This window comes from Cherax quadricarinatus, chromosome 19 (assembly GCF_038502225.1).
Source record: "Cherax quadricarinatus isolate ZL_2023a chromosome 19, ASM3850222v1, whole genome shotgun sequence".
NCBI lineage: Eukaryota > Metazoa > Arthropoda > Malacostraca > Decapoda > Parastacidae > Cherax > Cherax quadricarinatus.
Window position 1 is genome coordinate 7,639,657 of NC_091310.1, and position 21,410 is coordinate 7,661,066.

The 21,410-nt window shown below is 41.3% G+C and overlaps 2 protein-coding genes across 2 annotated transcripts in view; one reads left to right on the forward strand and one right to left on the reverse strand.

Annotated features, from left to right (window-relative positions):
* LOC128705553 (retinol dehydrogenase 14) overlaps window positions 1–18,426 on the forward strand; it is a 99,124-nt gene extending 80,698 nt beyond the window's left edge. Inside the window, exon 5 of the mRNA XM_070086832.1 lies at window positions 17,960–18,426. Within this exon, the coding sequence (XP_069942933.1) occupies window positions 17,960–18,064 (105 nt within the window). The 3' untranslated portion in view covers window positions 18,065–18,426. The remainder of the gene's footprint in view (window positions 1–17,959) is intronic.
* LOC128688155 (retinol dehydrogenase 11) overlaps window positions 1–21,410 on the reverse strand; it is a 645,869-nt gene that overhangs the window by 582,559 nt on the left and 41,900 nt on the right. The window lies entirely within an intron of this gene.

A 21,410-nucleotide genomic window follows, 5' to 3' on the forward strand; every position in this document is an offset into this window, starting at 1 on the left:
TGTAAGGTAGGTCTGAGTAGTGTATGATGTACATTGTTGACTGTAAGGTATGTCTGAGTAGTGTATGAAGTACATTGTTGACTGTGAAAAAGGTCTGAGTAGTGTATGAAGTATATTGTTGACTGTAAGGTAGGTCTGAGTAGTGTATGAAGTACATTGTTGACTGTAAGGTAGGTCTGAGTAGTGTATGAAGTACATTGTTGACTGTAAGGTAGGTCTGAGTAGTGTATGAAGTACATTGTTGACTGTAAGGTAGGTCTGAGTAGTGTATGAAGTACATTGTTGACTGTAAGGTAGGTCTGAGTAGTGTATGAAGTACATTGTTGACTGTAAGGTAGGTCTGAGTAGTGTATGAAGTACATTGTTGACTGTAAGGTAGGTCTGAGTAGTGTATGAAGTACATTGTTGACTGTAAGGTAGGTCTGAGTAGTGTATGAAGTACATTGTTGACTGTAAGGTAGGTCTGAGTAGTGTATGAAGTACATTGTTGACTGTAAGGTAGGTCTGAGTAGTGTATGAAGTACATTGTTGACTGTAAGGTAGGTCTGAGTAGTGTATGAAGTACATTGTTGACTGTAAGGTAGGTCTGAGTAGTGTATGAAGTACATTGTTGACTGTAAGGTAGGTCTGAGTAGTGTATGAAGTACATTGTTGACTGTAAGGTAGGTCTGAGTAGTGTATGAAGTACATTGTTGACTGTAAGGTAGGTCTGAGTAGTGTATGAAGTACATTGTTGACTGTAAGGTAGGTCTGAGTAGTGTATGAAGTACATTGTTGACTGTAAGGTAGGTCTGAGTAGTGTATGAAGTACATTGTTGACTGTAAGGTAGGTCTGAGTAGTGTATGAAGTACATTGTTGACTGTAAGGTAGGTCTGAGTAGTGTATGATGTACATTGTTGACTGTAAGGTAGGTCTGAGTAGTGTATGATGTACATTGTTGACTGTAAGGTAGGTCTGAGTAGTGTATGAAGTACATTGTTGACTGTAAGGTAGGTCTGAGTAGTGTATGAAGTACATTGTTGACTGTAAGGTAGGTCTGAGTAGTGTATGAAGTACATTGTTGACTGTAAGGTAGGTCTGAGTAGTGTATGAAGTACATTGTTGACTGTAAGGTAGGTCTGAGTAGTGTATGAAGTACATTGTTGACTGTAAGGTAGGTCTGAGTAGTGTATGAAGTACATTGTTGACTGTAAGGTAGGTCTGAGTAGTGTATGAAGTACATTGTTGACTGTAAGGTAGGTCTGAGTAGTGTATGAAGTACATTGTTGACTGTAAGGTAGGTCTGAGTAGTGTATGATGTACATTGTTGACTGTAAGGTAGGTCTGAGTAGTGTATGATGTACATTGTTGACTGTAAGGTAGGTCTGAGTAGTGTATGAAGTACATTGTTGACTGTAAGGTAGGTCTGAGTAGTGTATGAAGTACATTGTTGACTGTAAGGTAGGTCTGAGTAGTGTATGAAGTACATTGTTGACTGTAAGGTAGGTCTGAGTAGTGTATGAAGTACATTGTTGACTGTAAGGTTGGTCTGAGTAGTGTATGATGTACATTGTTGACTGTAAGGTAGGTCTGAGTAGTGTATGATGTATATTGTTGACTGTAAGGTAGGTCTGAGTAGTGTATGAAGTACATTGTTGACTGTAAGGTAGGTCTGAGTAGTGTATGAAGTACATTGTTGACTGTAAGGTAGGTCTGAGTAATGTATGATGTACATTGTTGACTGTAAGGTTGGTCTGAGTAGTGTATGATGTACATTGTTGACTGTAAGGTAGGTATGAGTAATGTATGATGTACATTGTTGACTGTAAGGTAGGTCTGAGTAGTGTATGAAGTACATTGTTGACTGTAAGGTAGGTCTGAGCAGTGAATGAAGTACATTGTTGACTGTAAGGTAGGTCTGAGTAGTGTATGAAGTACATTGTTGACTGTAAGGTAGGTATGAGTAATGTATAGGTTGACTGTAAGGTAGGTCTGAGTAGTGTATGATGTACATTGTTGACTGTAAGGTAGGTCTGAGTAGTGTATGATGTACATTGTTGACTGTAAGGTAGGTCTGAGTAGTGTATGAAGTACATTGTTGACTGTAAGGTAGGTCTGAGTAGTGTATGAAGTACATTGTTGACTGTAAGGTAGGTCTGAGTAGTGTATGATGTACATTGTTGACTGTAAGGTAGGTCTGAGTAGTGTATGATGTACATTGTTGACTGTAAGGTAGGTCTGAGTAGTGTATGATGTACATTGTTGACTGTAAGGTAGGTCTGAGTAGTGTATGAAGTATATTGTTGACTGTAAGGTAGGTCTGAGTAGTGTCTGAAGTACATTGTTGACTGTAAGGTAGGTCTGAGTAGTGTCTGAAGTACATTGTTGACTGTAAGGTAGGTCTGAGTAGTGTATGATGTACATTGTTGACTGTAAGGTAGGTCTGAGTAGTGTATGATGTACATTGTTGACTGTAAGGTAGGTCTGAGTAGTGTATGATGTACATTGTTGACTGTAAGGTAGGTCTGAGTAGTGTATGATGTACATTGTTGACTGTAAGGTAGGTGTTTTTATAAGGTAGTACTTTTTATACTGTCAATAGATATAATTAGGCTGTGAAAAACATTGTTGGTTTTCAGGTGAGTTAGTAGGCTATGAACCTCATTTCAATAATATGCAGATCAAATTAAAGTGACAATTATTTCAAGTTCTTTATTCAGTTAATACGAAGAATTCCAGACAAAACTTTCTTAAATATAAATTAATTTTCCTCGTCGCTGATGTGCAGGCAACTGTTTACTTTGTTCTATACTATGTTCATCTTGTGCAAGAAATATGGAAATATTTTACGTTTTTTTCACATGAAATTAACAGGTAAAACAAATATTGCTCTTGCTTCTATTTTAGTACAGAAACACTAAACCCGTGAAGGTTAAAGGTTTAAGGTTTTTGGAAAGAAAGATAATCAGGGCTGATCTAGGGAATCGGACGCAGATTTAACTCTTGAGAATAATAAGCCATAACCTGCAAGGGAAGAATGTTTTCCATATGAGAAACTTCTTGGGTGAGGTTGAAAACAGTCAATACTCTTTTAAGTACCTGGGTAATCTATGAAATTTGGATTGTTATAATCATTGGAAAGTATTTAACTTGTGGGGGTCATAAACGTTTCTTGGAATGGGAGGTAGTTAGGTTTATCTAACAAAGGACTGTAGGATCAAAAGGTCGTAATTGTCATCAAGAAGTCACAACATTGGAAGTTTTTTTCTTAAAATTATTAGCGTGTCAGCAGGGTGGCTGAGACAAGTTCATTTATTTTATTTTTATCTGGGAAAGCGATCAACCCGCAGGGACTGGAGACAGTCTGGACCGATCCATGGAAAGGGAGTGTAAAATTAAGGAATTCTCACTGGCCTTAAAGTGTTGCAGTCATCACAATGTCAGTAAGATTAAGGTTGTTGCAGTCATCACAACGCCAGTAAGATTAAAGTGTTGCAGTCATCACAATGTCAGTAAGATTAAGGACGTTGCAGTCATCACAACGCCAGTAAGATTAAAGTGTTGCAGTCATCACAATGTCAGTAAGATTAAGGACGTTGCAGTCATCACAACGCCAGTAAGATTAAAGTGTTGCAGTCATCACAATGTCAGTAAGATTAAGGACGTTGCAATCATCACAACGCAAGTAAGATTAAAGTGTTGCAGTCATCACAATTTCAGTAAGATTAAGGACGTTGCAGTCATCACAACGCCAGTAAGATTAAAGTGTTGCAGTCATCACAATGTCAGTAAGATTAAGGACGTTGCAGTCATCACAACGCCAGTAAGATTAAAGTGTTGCAGTCATCACAATGTCAGTAAGATTAAGGACGTTGCAATCATCACAACGCCAGTAAGATTAAAGTGTTGCAGTCATCACAATGTCAGTAAGATTAAGGACGTTGCAGTCATCACAATGCAGCAGTCACTCAACTGGAAAAAAGAAAGTCAGGAAAAGACAAGTGCTGAAAATTCGCAAAAAACATTCTTGTTACTGAAAACTAGAAACAATGAATACACAATGTTGTAGAAGAAGAGATGTTAAGAATCAAAGGTAGGATTCACTGTAATGCTGGAGTCTGAGACATCAAGGAGTTTAACCATAAGTAAATGATGATATACAGACAAGATGTGGAGAAAGACACTTATGCGCAGTTCAGAACGTTTAAGAAAAGGAACATCTCGCCTCGAGTGACGAAAAGTCTCCTTTAATAGTATTAATAATAATGACATTAACAGTCATTGTTAATAATGATGTACTTTCTATTCATGTTAATATTATGATGACTCAGGAAGTCACTAGTGGCTAAAACATTTTTATTAAAGGATTTCTCCACAAATATTGTGGTAAAACATGATAGAATTATAGAGGACAGCGAGAGTAACATACAATTAATCAATGAAAACAATCATCCCGAATTACATAAATTATATTAAAAACATATGCCCTGATCCGATATTGGTCCAACAAGGAAACGAGTATGAAAGAGAGTGGTGGGGTATGAGAGTGGAGGGGTATGAGAGTGGAGGGGTATGAGAGGGGTGGAATATGAAAAGTAGGGGCATTAGAGGGGTGGAGTATGATAGGCGTGGAGTACGAGAGGGTAGGGACTGGGGGTATGAAAGGGTAGGCGTTAGTGTAGGTGAGGGGCAGTGTAAAGTCATAATTAAATTCAAAGCATGTACAATAAGTTAGTGGCCGTCAAAAAGTCATTGTTAGTTAAAAGTGGTTCTTTTAGGCGAGTTAGAGCGAGTGTCTCAGGGATCTGACGACGGTCTGTCTGAGAGATAGAAAACTTTACCAAAATAGTCTGTACTTTTAGCTCAACCAAGTGTTACTTTATGCCGTACGCATAAGCGAGTCTTTCATTCATCTGACAGAATGGTTTCCCAGAACCGCTTAAAGAAGGCTGCTTAAAGAAGGCTGCTTAAAGAAGGCGACCACGAACCTAATTGCTATTTGACAAAAACAATTTGTCTCCTAATTCGGAAACACGTTGCAACTACACCTGGAGACCTAAAGTATACCTGGCGAGGGTTTCGCGGGTCAACTACCTCTCGGCTCAGCCTAAGACCAGGCCTCGTGGTGGATCAAGGTCTGATCAACTAGGCTGTTACTGCTGGCCGCATGCACACTGACGTACGAACCACAGCCCGGCTGGTCAGGTATTGACTTAGGTGCCTGTCCAGTGCTTTCTTGAAGACAGCCAGGTATCTATTGGTAATCCCCCTTATGTATGCTGGGAGGCAGTTGAACAGTCTTGGGCCCCTGACACTTATTTTGTTGTCTCTCAGTGTAATCGTGGCACCCCTGCTTTTCATTGGGGAAATGTTCCATCTCCTGCAGAGTCTAATACTTTAATAGGGAGTGATTTGGTACTAATCTTTCTAATATTTTGCAAGTGTATATTATCATGTATCTCTCTCGCCTGCTTTCCAGGGACGACAAATCTAGGGACTTCAACCGTTCCCAGTAATTTAGGTAATTTATCGTACTTATGTGTGCCGTGAAAGTTCTTTGTACACTCTTCAGGTCAGCAATTTCGCCTGCCTTGAGGATGGGGGGGTTATTGTACAGCTGTATTTCAACCAAGAGAGAACAAGCGATTTGAAGAGAATCATTATGGGTTTGGCGTCCTTAGCGTTGAATGTTCTCGTTATCCACCCTTATCATTTTTCTAGCAGATGTGGTAGATACATAGTTGTCATCTTTGAAGGTGAGATCCTCTGACATTATCACTCCCAGGACTTTCACATTACAATTTCGCTCTATAGTATGGTTAGAATTTGTTGTATACCTTGATACGGTTTTAATTTCCTCAAGTTTTCCATGTCTGAGTAGCTGAAATTACTCTTCATTGAACTTCACATTGTTTTGAGTAGCCCATTTGAAGATTTGGTTGATGTCCACTTGGAGTTTTGCGGTGTCTTCGATATAGGACACTGTCACGGCAATTCGTATGTCATCCGCAAAGGAAGACATAGAGCATTGGCTTACATCTCTGTCTATTTCGGATATGAGGATGAAGAATTGAATGGGAGCCTTGAGGAACAGAGCTTTTCACCGTAGCTGCCTCGGACTTTACTCTGTTTACTATTGCTCTTTATGTTCTATTTGTCAGGAAGTTATACATCCATCTACCAACTTTTCCTGTTATACCTTTAACACGCATATTGTGTGCTATTACACCATGGTCATACATGTCGAAGGCTTTTGCAAAGTTTGTGTATACTACATCTGCATTTTGTTTATCCTCTATAGCATCTAGGACCTTGTCATGGTGGTCCAATAGCTGGGACAGGTAGGAGAGACCTATTTTAAAACCTTGTTGCCATGGGTTGTGTAATTGATGGGTATCTAGGTAGTTGGCAATCCTACTTCTTAGATCCCTTTCAAAGATTTTTATGATATGGATTGTTAGTGCTAGACAAATGAATAATAATGCAATTCTTTGCCGACGACATTTCGCCCATGTAATGGGTTTTGATCCAAGGCAGCCAGCATTTAGGCAGGTGGTGTTAGCTATTTCATCTCATCACCTGCATGCATCGCCTGTTCTGCGAACTCTAACCATTGTAAAAATCTCCTGTCGGTCGATGCATGCAAGGGGTGAGATGAAATAGCTAACACCACCTGTCTGAATGCTGGCTGCCTTGGATCAAAATGTCTAGCGTTGGTTGAATGTCAAGGTATTGGTCGAGTGTGGTATGGTGGTTAAAGCACTGCATACCTTGTCCCAAGGTTTGTAGGATCGAGTCTCCTTCGACCAGAGATTAGTTTTTGTGAATTAGGTAATCAGTCCCTCATCCTTGAGTCGATGTGGTCAGTCCATCAATCTTTAATAGAATACAGCATATGAGCAGAGAAGTAGCTTATATACCGTAGGCAGGAGAGGTGCAGCAGTCGTAGGTGGTGTCACATTTGTTCAGTGTGGAAGTAGGTCGTGCCCAAGGGTTAGGCAAGCAAAGAATTCCCAAGTATTAAGATCCCAAGAAGTTGCAGTGTCTGACAAGATCTTGGGATCTTAATACTTGGGAATTCTTCGCTTGCCTAACACTTGGGCACGACCTACTTCCACATTGGACAAATGTGACACCACCTACGACTGCTGCACCTCTCCTGCCTAAGGTATATAAGCTACTTCTCCACTCATATGCTGTATTCTATTCAAGATTGATGGACTGACCCCATCAGCTCAAGGTTGAGGGAATGATTACCTCATTCTCCTCCTGTTCTTCAAGATTCTCCTTTGTAAGGACTGATGAAGCCACTGTGTGGCGAAATGTTTCCTCAATAAAGATACCCAAGAGTTGCACATGTGTCTTATTTATCAACGTGTCGGTTCTCTGAACCATTCATCTACAATGTATAGGCCTAGAGTGAGGTGTAATACTAGTGGTAGTATAACTTTGTTAAGAGTGGTGTTGGTGCGTGGAGAATTAAGCATCTGAAGAGCTCTTTTCTTGTAATCTTTGATGAAAAAGGAAGGAAAATGTAAATCTGTGGTGGTTTGGTGAATGTATGTACATTCCTCTTCAAGAAACTCAGGACTACAAATTCGGTATGCTCTAGGAAAAATCCGATGATGTTGCCTCTTTTGGTCTTAGTATCTTGACTCGAATAGAAGTGTGTGAGTTCATTATTATTTGTAGGTTTCCAGTAAACTTGAAATCTTAGGATGTTATCTAGTTTGTGAATGAGGACGTCTAGAAAAGGTAGCTTGTCATTGGACTCATCTTCTAGTGTAAACTGGATCACCAGTTCAACTGCGTTGAGCCTTGCCTGAAGATTCCGAACGTCAAAACGTTTGGGAGTTAACACGAGGACGTCGTCTACGTAACGTAACCAAGTCCCTCAGAACAAGGGCTTTATGTGTTTCTCTTTCGAAAATCACCTCTTTCAGCAGACTTTCGGACTACCCATGGGGTCGCCACTCAGTGCCGTCGTGACGAACCTATACATGGAACATCTGGATGCCAAGCGTTTTTCCACCATTATTCCTTTGTCTGTCACCTGGCTCCATTATGTTGACGACACTCTCCCCATAACTCCCAGACGCTTCAACGTTCAAGCTCTCCAAGACAAGCTCAACCAGGTCGAGCCCTCAGTCCAATTCACACTTGAAGAAGAAGTCGACAACACTCTACCTTTCCTTGATGTTCTTCTCTGCAAAGCTGACCATGAACTACGTTTTAAAGTCTATCGAAAACCCACCAACCAAAACGACCTTCTCCACTTCTACTCTCACCACGACACCAAAACTAAACGTGGTGACTCGACTCACGAAATCGTAATGACACGATTGCAAACAAACGGTCTGGAGTTTTGAGACTCTCTGACCGCGGGTTCAATCCCGGCCGGGGTATGGCTTGACTAAACGTGGTGTAATTATAGGCTTTTTCCTGTGCGCACTCAGAATCTGCAGCAATGAGTTCCTTGAGGAAGAATGCACTATAATTGAACAAGTATTTTCCGAACTTCACTATCCTCGTCACTTCATCACAGACTGCAGACGACGGGCATTAAACATCTTCAACACATCCAGGGAAGACACTGCAGAGAAGAGATACGTAGTCCTCCGCACCATCTCCATTGCCAAACACGTTTACGTTTCCAACATCTTTTCCAATACTTCATTCTAGGTATCTACCTCCACAACCACGACCATCAAGGACATTACCAGTAATAGACAGGACAACCTTCCATCTTCTGCAGGGGTATACATAATCCCTTGTAATGACTGCAGCAAATTATACGTGGGCGAAACATCAAGAGACCTCCAAGCACGTATTTCAGAACACCAATACGCAAGCAGGTCTGACGATCCAAGAAATGCCTGTGTGTATACATAATCCCTTGTAAACACAAATTATACGCCATTCACACAACCATTCTGACGATCAAGAAACTACACCGCCATTCACACAACCATTTAATCAACTACAGAAACTAAAGACTTATCGCCAGAGAAGACAACACTCAATACCGAAGAATCCTGGAATCATCGCTTATCTCTATATCCAACAGCTTCAGCCAGAACAACGGCTTCTATAACATAGCTGAACCACTTGCCAAGAAACTTCTTCATCGTTATCCCACATAAGAACATAGGAATGGAGGAACACTGCAGAAGGTCTGCTCACATACTTATCCAATCTCCCTTCCAAGCTACCCAAGATTTTAGACTATAACCCCACTCGGTAGATCATCACCTGCAGCATTCTCAACATGACTAAAAATACTCGCGTACCTTCCACCCCAGGTAGATCTGTTTGTGACTTGAAAAAGCTCACTGTCTGGGCGAAACGTTGTCAATAAAGGATCACATTATATATTTCCATTATGTCAGTATTTTATACCATTTATTTCCAATTTGTTGAAGTGCTTGACCAGGTGTGGGTTCCAAACTGGTGTCCTTACTGAGGTATCGGAATGTTATCCTTAGGTTAGCCAGGTGCCCACATGCTGCAGCAGTGATCTGGCTGATGTGCGCCTCATGAGATGTGCTCGGTATTTTATTCACCCCAAGATCTTTTTCCTTGATCGAGGTTTGCAGTCTTTGGCCACCTAGACTATAGTCTGTCCGCGGTCTTCTTTGCCCTTCCCCGATCTTCATGGCTTTGCATTTGGCGGGGTTAAATTCAAGGAGGTTGATGCTGGACCAGGCTTGTTGCCTGTTCGCGTCTCTTTGTAGTCCTGCCTGATCCTCGTCCGATTTAATTTTCCTCATTCACTTCACATCATCTGCAAACAGGGACACTTCTGAATCTATCCCTTCCGTAATGTTATTCACATATACCAAAAACAGCACAGGTCCCAGGACTGACCCCTATGGAACCCCACTCGTCACAGACGCCCACTCTGAAACCTCGTCATGTACAATTACTCGTTGTTGCCTCCCTGTCAGATATTCTCTGATCCATTGCAGTGCCTTTCCTGTTATGTGTGCCTGATCCTCTAGCTTTTGCATTAACCTCTTGTGTGGAACTTTGTCGAAGGCCTTCTTGCAGTCTAAGAAAATGCAGTCTTTCCTCCCATCTCTCTCATGTCTTACTTCCGTTTCCTTATCATAAAACTGCAGTAGGTTTGTGACACAGGATTTTCCTTCCCTGAATCTGTGCTGGCTGTCGTTTATAAGCTTGTGTCTTTCTAGGTGCGCCACAACTCTCCTCTAGACATACTTCTCCATGACTCTGCATACTATACATATAAGTGAAACAGGTCTGTAGTTTAATGCCTCGTGTTTGTTTCCTTTCTTAAAAATTGGGACTATATTTCCATCTTCCATACCTCAGTTAGTTGCCCAGTTTCAATTCAAGTGTTGAAGATTTTTGTCAGTGGCACACACAGCATCTCTGCTCCCTCTCTAAAGACCCATGGAGAGATGTCTGGTCCTACTGCCTTTCAGGTATCAAGTTTACATAGCAGCTTCTTCACCTCCATGGTTGAGTGTATTTCATCCAGCAGTTGTTGATGTATCCCTTGTTGGTGTACCTCCCTATTCTGACTTCCTGGAGTCGTTTCTGTCTCCACTGTAAACACTTTAAATCTAATGTTGAGCTCCTCACATACTACTTGGTTGTTTCATGTGAACTCACCTTTCTTCCTCAGCCTGATTACCTGGTCCTTGACTGTTGTTATCCTCCTGATGTAACTATACAACAGCTTCGGGTCAGATTTGACTTTCGATGCTATGTCATTTTCGTATTGTCGCTGAGCCTCCCTTCTTATCTGTGCATATTCGTTTCTGGCTCTTTGGTGCATCTCTTTTTCTTCCCAACACTTTTGGGTGAACCAAGGACTCGTTCTGGTCTTCCCATTATTTCTATTTCCCTTGGGAACAAACCTCTCCTCTGCCTCCTTGTATTTTGTTGTCACATAGTCCATCATTTCTTTTACTGGTTTTCCTGCCAATTCTTTCCCACTGAACGTCATGCAGGATTTTCCTCATGCCTGTGTAGTCCCCCTTTCTGTAGTTTGGCTTCTCCCGTCCTATTCCTGCTACCCTCTCCACTTGTAGCTCAACTACATATTCAAAGCACAGAACCACATAATCATTAGCTCCAAGGAGCCTTTTATACATAATTTCCTCGATGTCCAAACTAATCAAGGTGAATACTAGGTCCAGTCTGGCTGGATCATCCTCACCTCTCTTTCTTGTAGTGTCTAACATGTTGAAGTATGAGGTTTTCCAGTACCACATCCATCATCTTGGCTCTCCATGTTTTGGAACCCCCATGGGGCTCCAAGCTTTCCCAGTCACTCTCCTTGTGATTGAAATCACACCTAACTAGTAACTTTGCTGTACCCATGTGGGCTCGTCTGGCCACCTCGGCTAGTGTGTCTACCATAGCTCTGTTGTTCACTGTGTATTCTTCTCTTGGCCTCGTGCAGTTCTGTGGCGGGTTGTACATAACAGCAATTACCACCTTATGGCCCCCAGACAAGAGTATTCCTACTATGTAGTCACTGTCGCCCATTCCATTCCTTCCTTCCATTTTCTCAATTTCACACTGGTTTTTAATGAGCAGTGCAAATTCTCCTCCCCCTCTGCTCCCTCCATTTTTCCTCAGGATTTGATATCCAGGTGGAAAGATTGCATCTGTAATGATCCTAAATGGATGAACAATAGATTAAAATATCTGATTGGTCAAAAGAGAGGCATATATAGGCAAATCAAAAGAGGAGAGGGGCAATTAAGAAATCGATATATTCAGTTAAAGAGAGAAATAAAAAAGGGAATTAGAAAAGCAAAAAGAGATTATGAGGTTAAAGTTGCAAGAGAATCGAAGACTAACCCAAAAGGATTCTTTCAGGTATACAGAAGTAAGATCAGGGACAAGATAGGCCCACTCAAAAGTTCCTCGGGTCAGCTCACTGACAGTGATAAGGAAATGTGTAGAATTTTTAACACATACTTCCTCTCAGTTTTTACACAGGAGGATACCAGCGATATTCCAGTAATGATAAATTATGTAGAACAGGACGATAATAAACTGTGCACTATTAGGGTCACAAGTGACATGGTCCTTAGGCAAATAGATAAATTAAAACCTAACAAATCCCCAGGCCCTGATGAACTGTATGCAAGGGTTCTAAAGGAATGTAAAGAGGAGCTTAGCACACCTTTGGCTAATCTTTTCAACATATCACTACAAACTGGCATGGTGCCAGATAAGTGGAAAATGGCAAATGTGATACCTATTTTCAAAACAGGTGACAGGTCCTTAGCTTCGAACTATAGACCAATAAGCCTAACCTCCATAGTGGGAAAATTTATGGAATCAATAATTGCCGAGGCAGTTCGTAGCCACCTTGAAAAGCATAAATTAATCAACGAATCTCAGCATGGTTTTACAAAGGGGCGTTCCTGCCTTACGAATTTATTAACTTTTTTCACTAAGGTATTTGAGGAGGTAGATCATGGTAATGAATATGATATTGTGTATATGGACTTCAGTAAGGCTTTTGACAGGGTCCCACATCAGAGACTATTGAGGAAAATTAAAGCACATGGAATAGGAGGAGAAATTTTTTCCTGGATAGAGGCATGGTTGACAAATAGGCAGCAGAGAGTTTGCATAAATGGGGAGAAATCAGAGTGGGGTAGCGTCACGAGCGGTGTTCCACAGGGGTCAGTGTTGGGCCCCCTGCTGTTCACAATCTACATAAACGACATAGATGAGGGCATAAAGAGCGACATCGGCAAGTTTCTTTTCTAAAACTGTGGTCTGAGAGGTACGTTGGGGTTGAGGAAGTGGGAAACCTGATGGTGAACTATGGGTGGTTGCTATAAAGATGGAGTTTGTAATGAGGTGGGTGGGGGCATTGGGTATAGCATGTATGTTTTGGGTTAGTATGTCTGGTGGCATGGGGGTTGTCCTGGTTGTGGGCTTCTGTAGGTGGTTGTGAGGGAGATTGTATTTGATCTTCCACCTGAGTCTGGGTTTTCCTGTCCATCTCCATCTTTGCCTCTCTTTTCTCCTTTCATCTCTGTACTCTCTCAGTTTTTGCCTTTCTTGTCATGTTCTGTCGTGGTCAAGATACACCCTCTGGTACATTGACATGTCCCTTAGTCATGCTTTCTCCTGCAGGATACTGTTTCAAGCCGATTCTGTCTTGAAGATCTCTTTGATTGGTCAGTTTTTTCCTCTTTTAAACCTCTCTATTCTCAGAAAATTTGCCAGCTGGGTTATGTCATCTTCTTTTGCTTTCACATTGCTTTCAATCACTTTTTTCTCCCCTTGTCTTCTTGCTTCATAAGTTTCCCTTTCAACTGCCTGGGGCCCATAAACAAAGACTGATCTATTCCTTTCATTCTCCCACCACATATCTCTATGTATCCCCTAATTCAATTTAGTTTCCACCATTGCAGCTTTCTTTACTTACATCCCTTCACTATCTGTTGTCCCTGGGCCCAGTGGTCTGTCATTTTTCCCTTCTCAGCTTTCCCTGGTCACATCTGTGGTCTGTTGAGGCCTCTATGTATGGCTTAGCACTTTCATTTTCTACAGTCCTCTCAGTTGCTCCTGATGTGATCCTCTTTTTTTCTCAGACTCCATGATGCTTTGATAGAGCTTCTGCATACAGTTTCACTCCTTCATTCCCAAGAGTTATGTCATTTCTGACTGAGGTAGCAGTATCTGATGTCATACCCCCCTTTTCTGTAATTCTCTAGGCTGTTTCAGCATTTTCAGTTTTTCATCTAATCTCTGTATCTTAGCCTCTGCTGCTGTGACTTGCATGTCCCACTTCCTGCTCCCTGCTGCTATCCTCTCCACCATTTTCATGCTAAGCTCTTCTAGCTTCCTTCCCCATTCGTGTGTGTGTGCATGCATACATGCGTACTTCTGTTGTAATCAAGGAGAATGAGCCATTGTCTCACTAATCATAGGTATATAATAGGGAAAGGGGCCTTTCCAAGAAAATAGGAAAATAAATCACATACACACCATGAGCCATGGCTACATAAGTTTCAACATGTAATGCTGCTTTTCTGTGGAAATTTCTTATCCTACCTGGTATACTACATCTAAATGGCATCTTCAGAATTTTCTAAGAATGTCTCAGCAATACCTCATTTTTAAACAAGAGCACTAACCATATACTCATATTTCAGCAAATAATGGAGGTAAGTAAACTGAAATGAATGTGAGGAGTCATACTTTAGTTGCCACTCCTGGCTCTACAGGCACACTCATAGAACCTGCCACATTAACACCCAGCTGACAAGTGGGAAAAGATGTGCAATGCACAGGATTATGTGCTAAAGAAGAAAGTTGGCATAAAAAGTCATGAAACAGTGAAGAGTCTGCACTGCAGGTGGAGCACTGCAAGTGGAGCACTGCAGGTGGAGCACTGCAAGTGGAGCACTGTAGGTGGAGCACTGCAAGTGGAGCACTGCAGGTGGAGCACTGCAAGTGGAGCACTGCAAGTGGAGCACTGCAGGTGGAGCACTGCAGGTGGAGCACTGCAGGTGGAGCACTGCAGGTGGAGCACTGCAAGTGGAGCACTGCAGGTGGAGCACTGCAGGTGGAGCACTGCAAGTGGAGCACTGCAAGTGGAGCACTGCAAGTGGAGCACTGCAAGTGGAGCACTGCAGGTGGAGCACTGCAAGTGGAGCACTGCAGGTGGAGCACTGCAAGTGGAGCACTGCAGGTGGAGCACTGCAAGTGGAGCACTGCAAGTGGAGCACTGCAGGTGGAGCACTGCAAGTGGAGCACTGCAGGTGGAGCACTGCAAGTGGAGCACACTGCAGGTGCACTGCAAGTGGAGTGGAGCACTGCAAGTGGAGCACTGCAAGTGGAGCACTGCAGGTGGAGCACTGCAGGTGGAGCAATGCAAGTGGAGCACTGCAAGTGGAGCACCGCAAGTGGAGCACTGCAGGTGGAGCACTGCAAGTGGAGCACTGCAAGTGGAGCACTGCAAGTGGAGCACTGCAAGTGGAGCACTGCAGGTGGAGCACTGCAGGTGGAGCACTGCAAGTGGAGCACTGCAAGTGGAGCACTGCAGGTGGAGCACTGCAAGTGGAGCACTGCAAGTGGAGCACTGCAGGTGGAGCACTGCAGGTGGAGCACTGCAGGTGGAGCACTGCAAGTGGAGCACTGCAAGTGGAGCACTGCAGGTGGAGCACTGGCAAGTGGAGCACTGCAGGTGGAGCACTGCAAGTGGAGCACTGCAGGTGGAGCACTGCAAGTGGAGCACTGCAAGTGGAGCACTGCAGGTGGAGCACTGCAAGTGGAGCACTGCAAGTGGCAGCCCAGTCTTGCACCATGAATAATTAAATTTAACATTTGCGGGCCGCTAGGTTTTTCTCGGTCACATCATTGACAAAATTTTTTTTGGCTATTTTTTAATGTTTATTTGTGGTTAAAGACCCATACATGTGACTAATGTAATCCATCATAACTAAAATCTAAGTAAATCAAACTTATAATAAAGAAAATGGTATCGGACTTACATATGAAGTATAACTAAATTACATTCGAGCACTATTTGTTAAAATTAGAATATGTTGCAATAGGAAGGAAGCCTGGGTAAGAATATAAGGATATTGTGTGAGTTATCAGAAATTTATACACAATCTTTAAGGAATGATGCAATCAAAAGGCATTTTGATACAACAGAATATGACCATGGGCGAGCATCTTGTGCCTGATTCATAAAGTTTGGCCAGAGACTCTTGCGCTATAGCCAGGTGCCAAGGTTATTCATCCCCTAGAAATGAAATCCAATATGGTTTAATATTAATTTCAATTCTCTCGATCAAAGGCTATTAGTCAACATCAGGTCATTCCCATTAAGGGACTAATGTAAATAAGCAACCTTATCTGTTTTGCAAGAGACAAAAGTTAATATTGCATTAACTCAAACTTCAGAGTTATCATTGTTCTTTGGTACATTAGTTGTGCTTTTCTTCAATTTATGAGACTATTAAAAATAAATGAGTCTGTGTTGAAGCAGCCACCATTCACCTTATATGAAATACTGAACAAATGGATTAGACTGCTAAAAATAGGAGAGGAGATTAATTAAACAGAGAGTTATAGGTATCAAGAAGATGAGCGGAATATTTTTAGGAATTGACAAATGTTGATGAAGATAGGGAAGCTGTGATTTCGTGTATAGGGCAAGGAGGAATAACATCTTGTAGGAGTGAGGAAGAGCCAGTTGTGAGTGTGGGGGAAGATCATGAGGCAGTGGGTAGAATGAAAAGGGGTAAACCAGCAGGGAATGATGGGATAAAGATAGAAATGCTAAAAGCAGGTGGGATACAGTTTTGGGGTGGCTGGTGCTTTTATTTAATAAATGTATGGAAGAGGGTAAGATACCTAGGGAATGGCCTAGAGCATACATAGTTCATCTGTATATAGGCAAAGGGGACAAAAGTGAATACAAAAATTGTAGGGGAATAAGTCTGTTGAGTTAATGAAAGAATTAAGAGTAAGACGGAGAGTAGGATAACTAATGAACAAGGACGCTTTAGGAAGAGTAGAGGGTGTGTAAACCAAGTGTTTACAATGAAACATATAGGTGAACAGTATTTAGAAAAGGTAAAGAGCATTTTTTTGCACTTATGGATTTGGAAAAGGCATGTGACAGGGTGAATAGGGGGGCAATGTGGCAGATGTTGCAAATGTATGGAATAGGAGGTAGGTTACTGAAAGCAGTTAAAAGTTTTTACGAGGATAGTGAGGCTCAGATTATAGTATGTAGGGGAGAGAGAGATTTTTTCCCAGGCTTTAGACAATAATATGTGATGTCACCATGGTTTTTCAATATATTTTTAGATGTGGTTGCAAGAGAAATAAATGCGTGGGTGTTGGCAAGAGGTTTGGGGTTAAAAGCTGAAGAATCTAACTCAGAGTGGGAGTTGTCATAGCTGCTCTTCGCTGATGACACTGTGCTTTCGAGAGATTCTGAAGAGAAATTGCAAAGGTTTGTGAATGAGTGTGGTAGGGTATGTAAAAGAAGAAAACTGAAAGTGAATATTGGAAAGAATATGGTGATGAAGATAGCAAAAAAAATTAGGTAACGATAGATTGGATGGAGAGAGTATGGAGGAGGTGAAAGTATTTAGATATTTAGGAGTGGACGTGTCAGCAGATGGGTCTATAAAAGATGAGATGAATCATGAAACTGACGAGGGTAAAAGGTGAGTGGTGAACTCAGAAGTTCTGTGGAAACAGTATGAGATTATGGTTATACCAAAGCTCCTAAATGGGTGTGAAACATTGGTGGTGAATATTGCAACAAGGAGCAGGCTGGAGGCAGTGGAGAGCAATGTGTAATGTGAATATAATGCTGAGAATTCGTAGTTTGGAAATTAAGAGGAGGTGTGGGATTACCAAAACTATTATCCAGAGGACTGAGGAGAGGTTGTTGAGGTGGTTCGGACATGTAGAGACGATGGGAGCAAAATAGAATGACTTCGAGAGTATTTAAATCTGTAGTGGAGGGAAGGAGGGGTAGAGGTGGAAGGGGGGTAAAAGAGTAAAGGAGATTTTGTGTACGAAGGGCTGGACTTCCAGCAGACATACGTGAACATGTTAGATAGAAGCAAATGGAGACAAATGGTTTTTAGGACTTGACGTGCTGTTGGAGTGTGAGCAAGGTAACATTCATAAAGGGATTCAGGGAAACCGACAGGCCGGACTTGAGTCCTGGAGATGGGAAGTACAGTGTCTGCACTCCTAAGGAGGGGTGTTAATGTTGCAGTTTTATAACTGTAGTGAAAGCGCGACTCTGGTAAGACGGGGATGGAGTGAATGATGGTGAAATTTTTCTTTTTTGGGCCACCCTGCCTTGATGGGAGAAGGCCTATGTGTTAATAAAAAAAATATAAGAGATTAGAATAAGAAACCACTGACGTGTCTGTTCTTTTAATCACTATTGAGATTTACCTACGCTTTATATGGCTATTTTTCTTTCTTAATCAGGACACTAAGGTCTCTGCTGCGGCCAAGGACGCTGGACTGGCTAAGAAGTTATGGGAAGCTAGTGAGCAGCTAGTTAAGCTGAGACCTGAGGAGAGACACTACTAGCCAAGAGGAGACACTACACATCAAGTACCATCACTTCAGTATTATTAGGGATACATTGTTATTACTAGTGTAACTATTATTATATTTGTAGGGAAGTGTTAAACCCGCAAGGGTTATAAACCACCTGGAGAACGAGAAATAATCATGTTGTATCTGATGAATGAAAGAATACTTTAACTTCCTCGGATCAAGAGCACTTTACCAGTCTCATGGCACAAGTCTTGATGAGACAACTACAGCTACACTTTAAGTTATATTATAATTATTGTAGAACTTTTATTGATATTTTATGTTATTCTTCATTATAATATATGACTGACAAGAACACAGAAAAAATAAAACTTAAACATGGAACTCTCAAACTGTTTTTTTATGTATCTAGACTCCTCTTCTAGGCTCCCTATCTAGGCTACTTATGTAGGCAACTTACCTAGGCTCCCTATCTAGGCTCCTTATCTAGGCTCCTTATCTAGATTCTTTATCTAGGCTCCTTATCTAGGCTCCTTATCTAGGCTCCTTATCTAGATTCTTTATCTAGGCTTCTTATCTAGGCTCCTTATCTAGGCTCCTTATCTAGATTCTTTATCTAGGCTTCTTATCTAGGCTCCTTATCTAGGCTCCTTATCTAGATTCTTTATCTAGGCTCCTTATCTAGGCTCCTTATCTAGGCTCTTTATCTAGGCTCCTTATCTAGGCATCCTATCTAAACTCCCTATCTTGGCTCTCTATCTAGGCTCCTTATCTAGGCTTCTTATCTAGATGTCTTATATTATTCTCCTATCTAGACTCCTTATCTAGGCTCCTTTTCTAAGCCTCTTATCTACGCTCTTTATCTAGGCTCCTTATCTAGGCTTCTTATCTAGGCTCCTTATCTAGGCTTATTATCTAGGCTGCATATCTAGGGACCGAGGCAAGGCCATCGAAGGAAAAAAATGAAACTGAAAAAATATGGAAATGTTTTCTTACGAAGAAATAGTGCATAATTCTGGCAACATGTTGATGCAAACAACTTTGTTTCTATCATATTTCTAAGTATGTTTTTCCAAAAATGTATTTTTTTTTTACTGTCATCAAGAGGACATGTTGGTAATTAGTGTTGTTTTTTCTCCAAAAATTACGATTTTTATGACTGTTTCATTCTAAATACTGGACATGTAGACTCCATATCTAGAGTCCTTATCTAGGCTCCTTGTCTAGGCTCCTTGTCTAGGCTCCTTGTCTAGGATCCTTGTCTAGGATCCTTCTCTAGGCTCCTTATCTATGCTTCTTATCTAGGCTTCTTATTTGGACTTTATATCTAGACTCCTTATCTAGACTCCTTATCTAGGCTCCTTACCTAGGCTCCTTATTTGGGTTTTATATCTAGACTCCTTATCTAGGCTCAGTATCTAGGCTTCTAATCTAGCTCTTTATCTTGGCTCCACACTTAGCTCGTTATTGAGATTCCTTTGTTCTGGTTTTAGTCTAGAAATTGGTGGTAGCAAGAATACAAACGGATGTCTATTTTAGTGTGATGTATATATACTTAAAGACGGAGGCCAGCCAAACGACATCTGTCCGTACTTTTCTAGGGATGGAGACTAGGGGAGGCATTACTAATTTGAACCTCTTTTTTTTCTCCCTCCCGATTTTTTTCATTCTTGGTGTGCATGAAGAAGTGTTCACTCTTCTTATTGTTAGTAAGTTTCAATAACATCAAATCAAATCAAATCAAATCAAGTTTATTCTCTAAAAGGGTTACAATGTGGGGTTTACAGGACTTGGATATTGTGTGGTTTACATGTTATAAAATACTAATTACAGAGGGGGCCACTAGGACACCTAGCATGGCTAGGCATTTCGGGCAGACTTAGATTAATTCTTAACATTAAATCCTTACAGATTATGGTATTAAGGCTAAGTGACTACATTATAATTTGTGAGTTTAGCAATGTTAATGCTTTTGTTTTGGCACAATACAAAGTGTCTATATTGCAGTATCATAGGCAAACTTATGACTAGTCAGGATTCATTATTTTAAGATTAAGATTAGTATTTCTGTGTTTATAGTAAGTACGTGAGTGAGTGTAATTGTGAACCACAAGGTGGTTATCATGTAGCTAGTTGTCGGGGTGTATCAGGGAGATAAGATGTTTTCTAACTGTAGTTTTGAAAATGATGAGTGTGTCTGCAGTTCTAGAGTTTTCAGGTAGGGTGTTCCAGATTTTAGGTCCTTTGAAATACATTGAATTTTTGTAAAGGTTTAGTTGGACAGGGGGAATGTCATAGAGATGTTTGTGTCTGGTGTTATGCCTGTGGATCCCCTCACAACTATCAAGAAAGCGTTTTAGGTCAAGGTTAATATTGGAATCTAAGGTCCTGTAGATATAGATTGCACAGTAGTAAGTGTGAATGTTCTGAACAAGGAGTAAGTTTAGATCTATGAACAGTGGGGGGTGTGTTGCCAGGGATGGGATTTAGTGATTATTCTTACTGCAGCTTTTTGTTGGGTTATTATTGGCTTTAGGTGTGTTGCTGCAGTTGAACCCCAAGCACAGATAGCATAGGTGAGGTATGGATATATAAGTGAATGGTATAGTGTGAGAAGGGCAGTTTGCGGCACGTAGTATCGTATCTTGGAGAGGATCCCCACCGTTTTGAATACTTTTTTGGTTGTGTTGGACATGGGTGCTGAAATTTAGGTTGTTGTCGAGGTATAGGCCAAGAAATTAGCCCTTATTATGTCTGGCAATTAGAGTGTTGTCGATCTTAATGTTAAGTTGCACAGCACCTGCTCTGCTACCAAACATAATATAGTAGGTTTTGTCAGTGTTAAGTGTAAGTTTATTGGCTGTCATCCAAGTCGATATTTTGAGCAGCTCCTCGTTATCAATGGTGTTGAGGGTGGCAAGATTAAAGTGGGAGATGACATAAGTCGTGTCGTCAGCAAAGAGAATGGGTTTCAGGTGTTGGGATATGTTTGGAAGATCATTGATGTAAATGAGGAAGAGCAGGGGACCAAGGACACTTCCCTGTGGAACTCCAGTATCAAGTGGCCGTATTGATGAGGCTGTGTCTTTAATGGTGACATACTGATACCTATTAGAAAGGTAGGATTTGAAATGTGCAAGCGCATGGCCTCTTATACCATAGTGGTCAAGTTTGTGGAGCAGGATGCCATGGTCAACTGTGTCAAATGCTTTTCTTAGGCCAATAAAAATTCTTAGCGGATATTCCTTGTTTTCCAATGCTGTGTAAAGCAGGTCTAGCGTTTTATAATTGCATCATTAGTGCTTTTATTTTTCCTGAATCCAATTTGGCAGGGGTCGAGTATGTTTTGCGACGTTTTAAATGAATATTGTCTCCT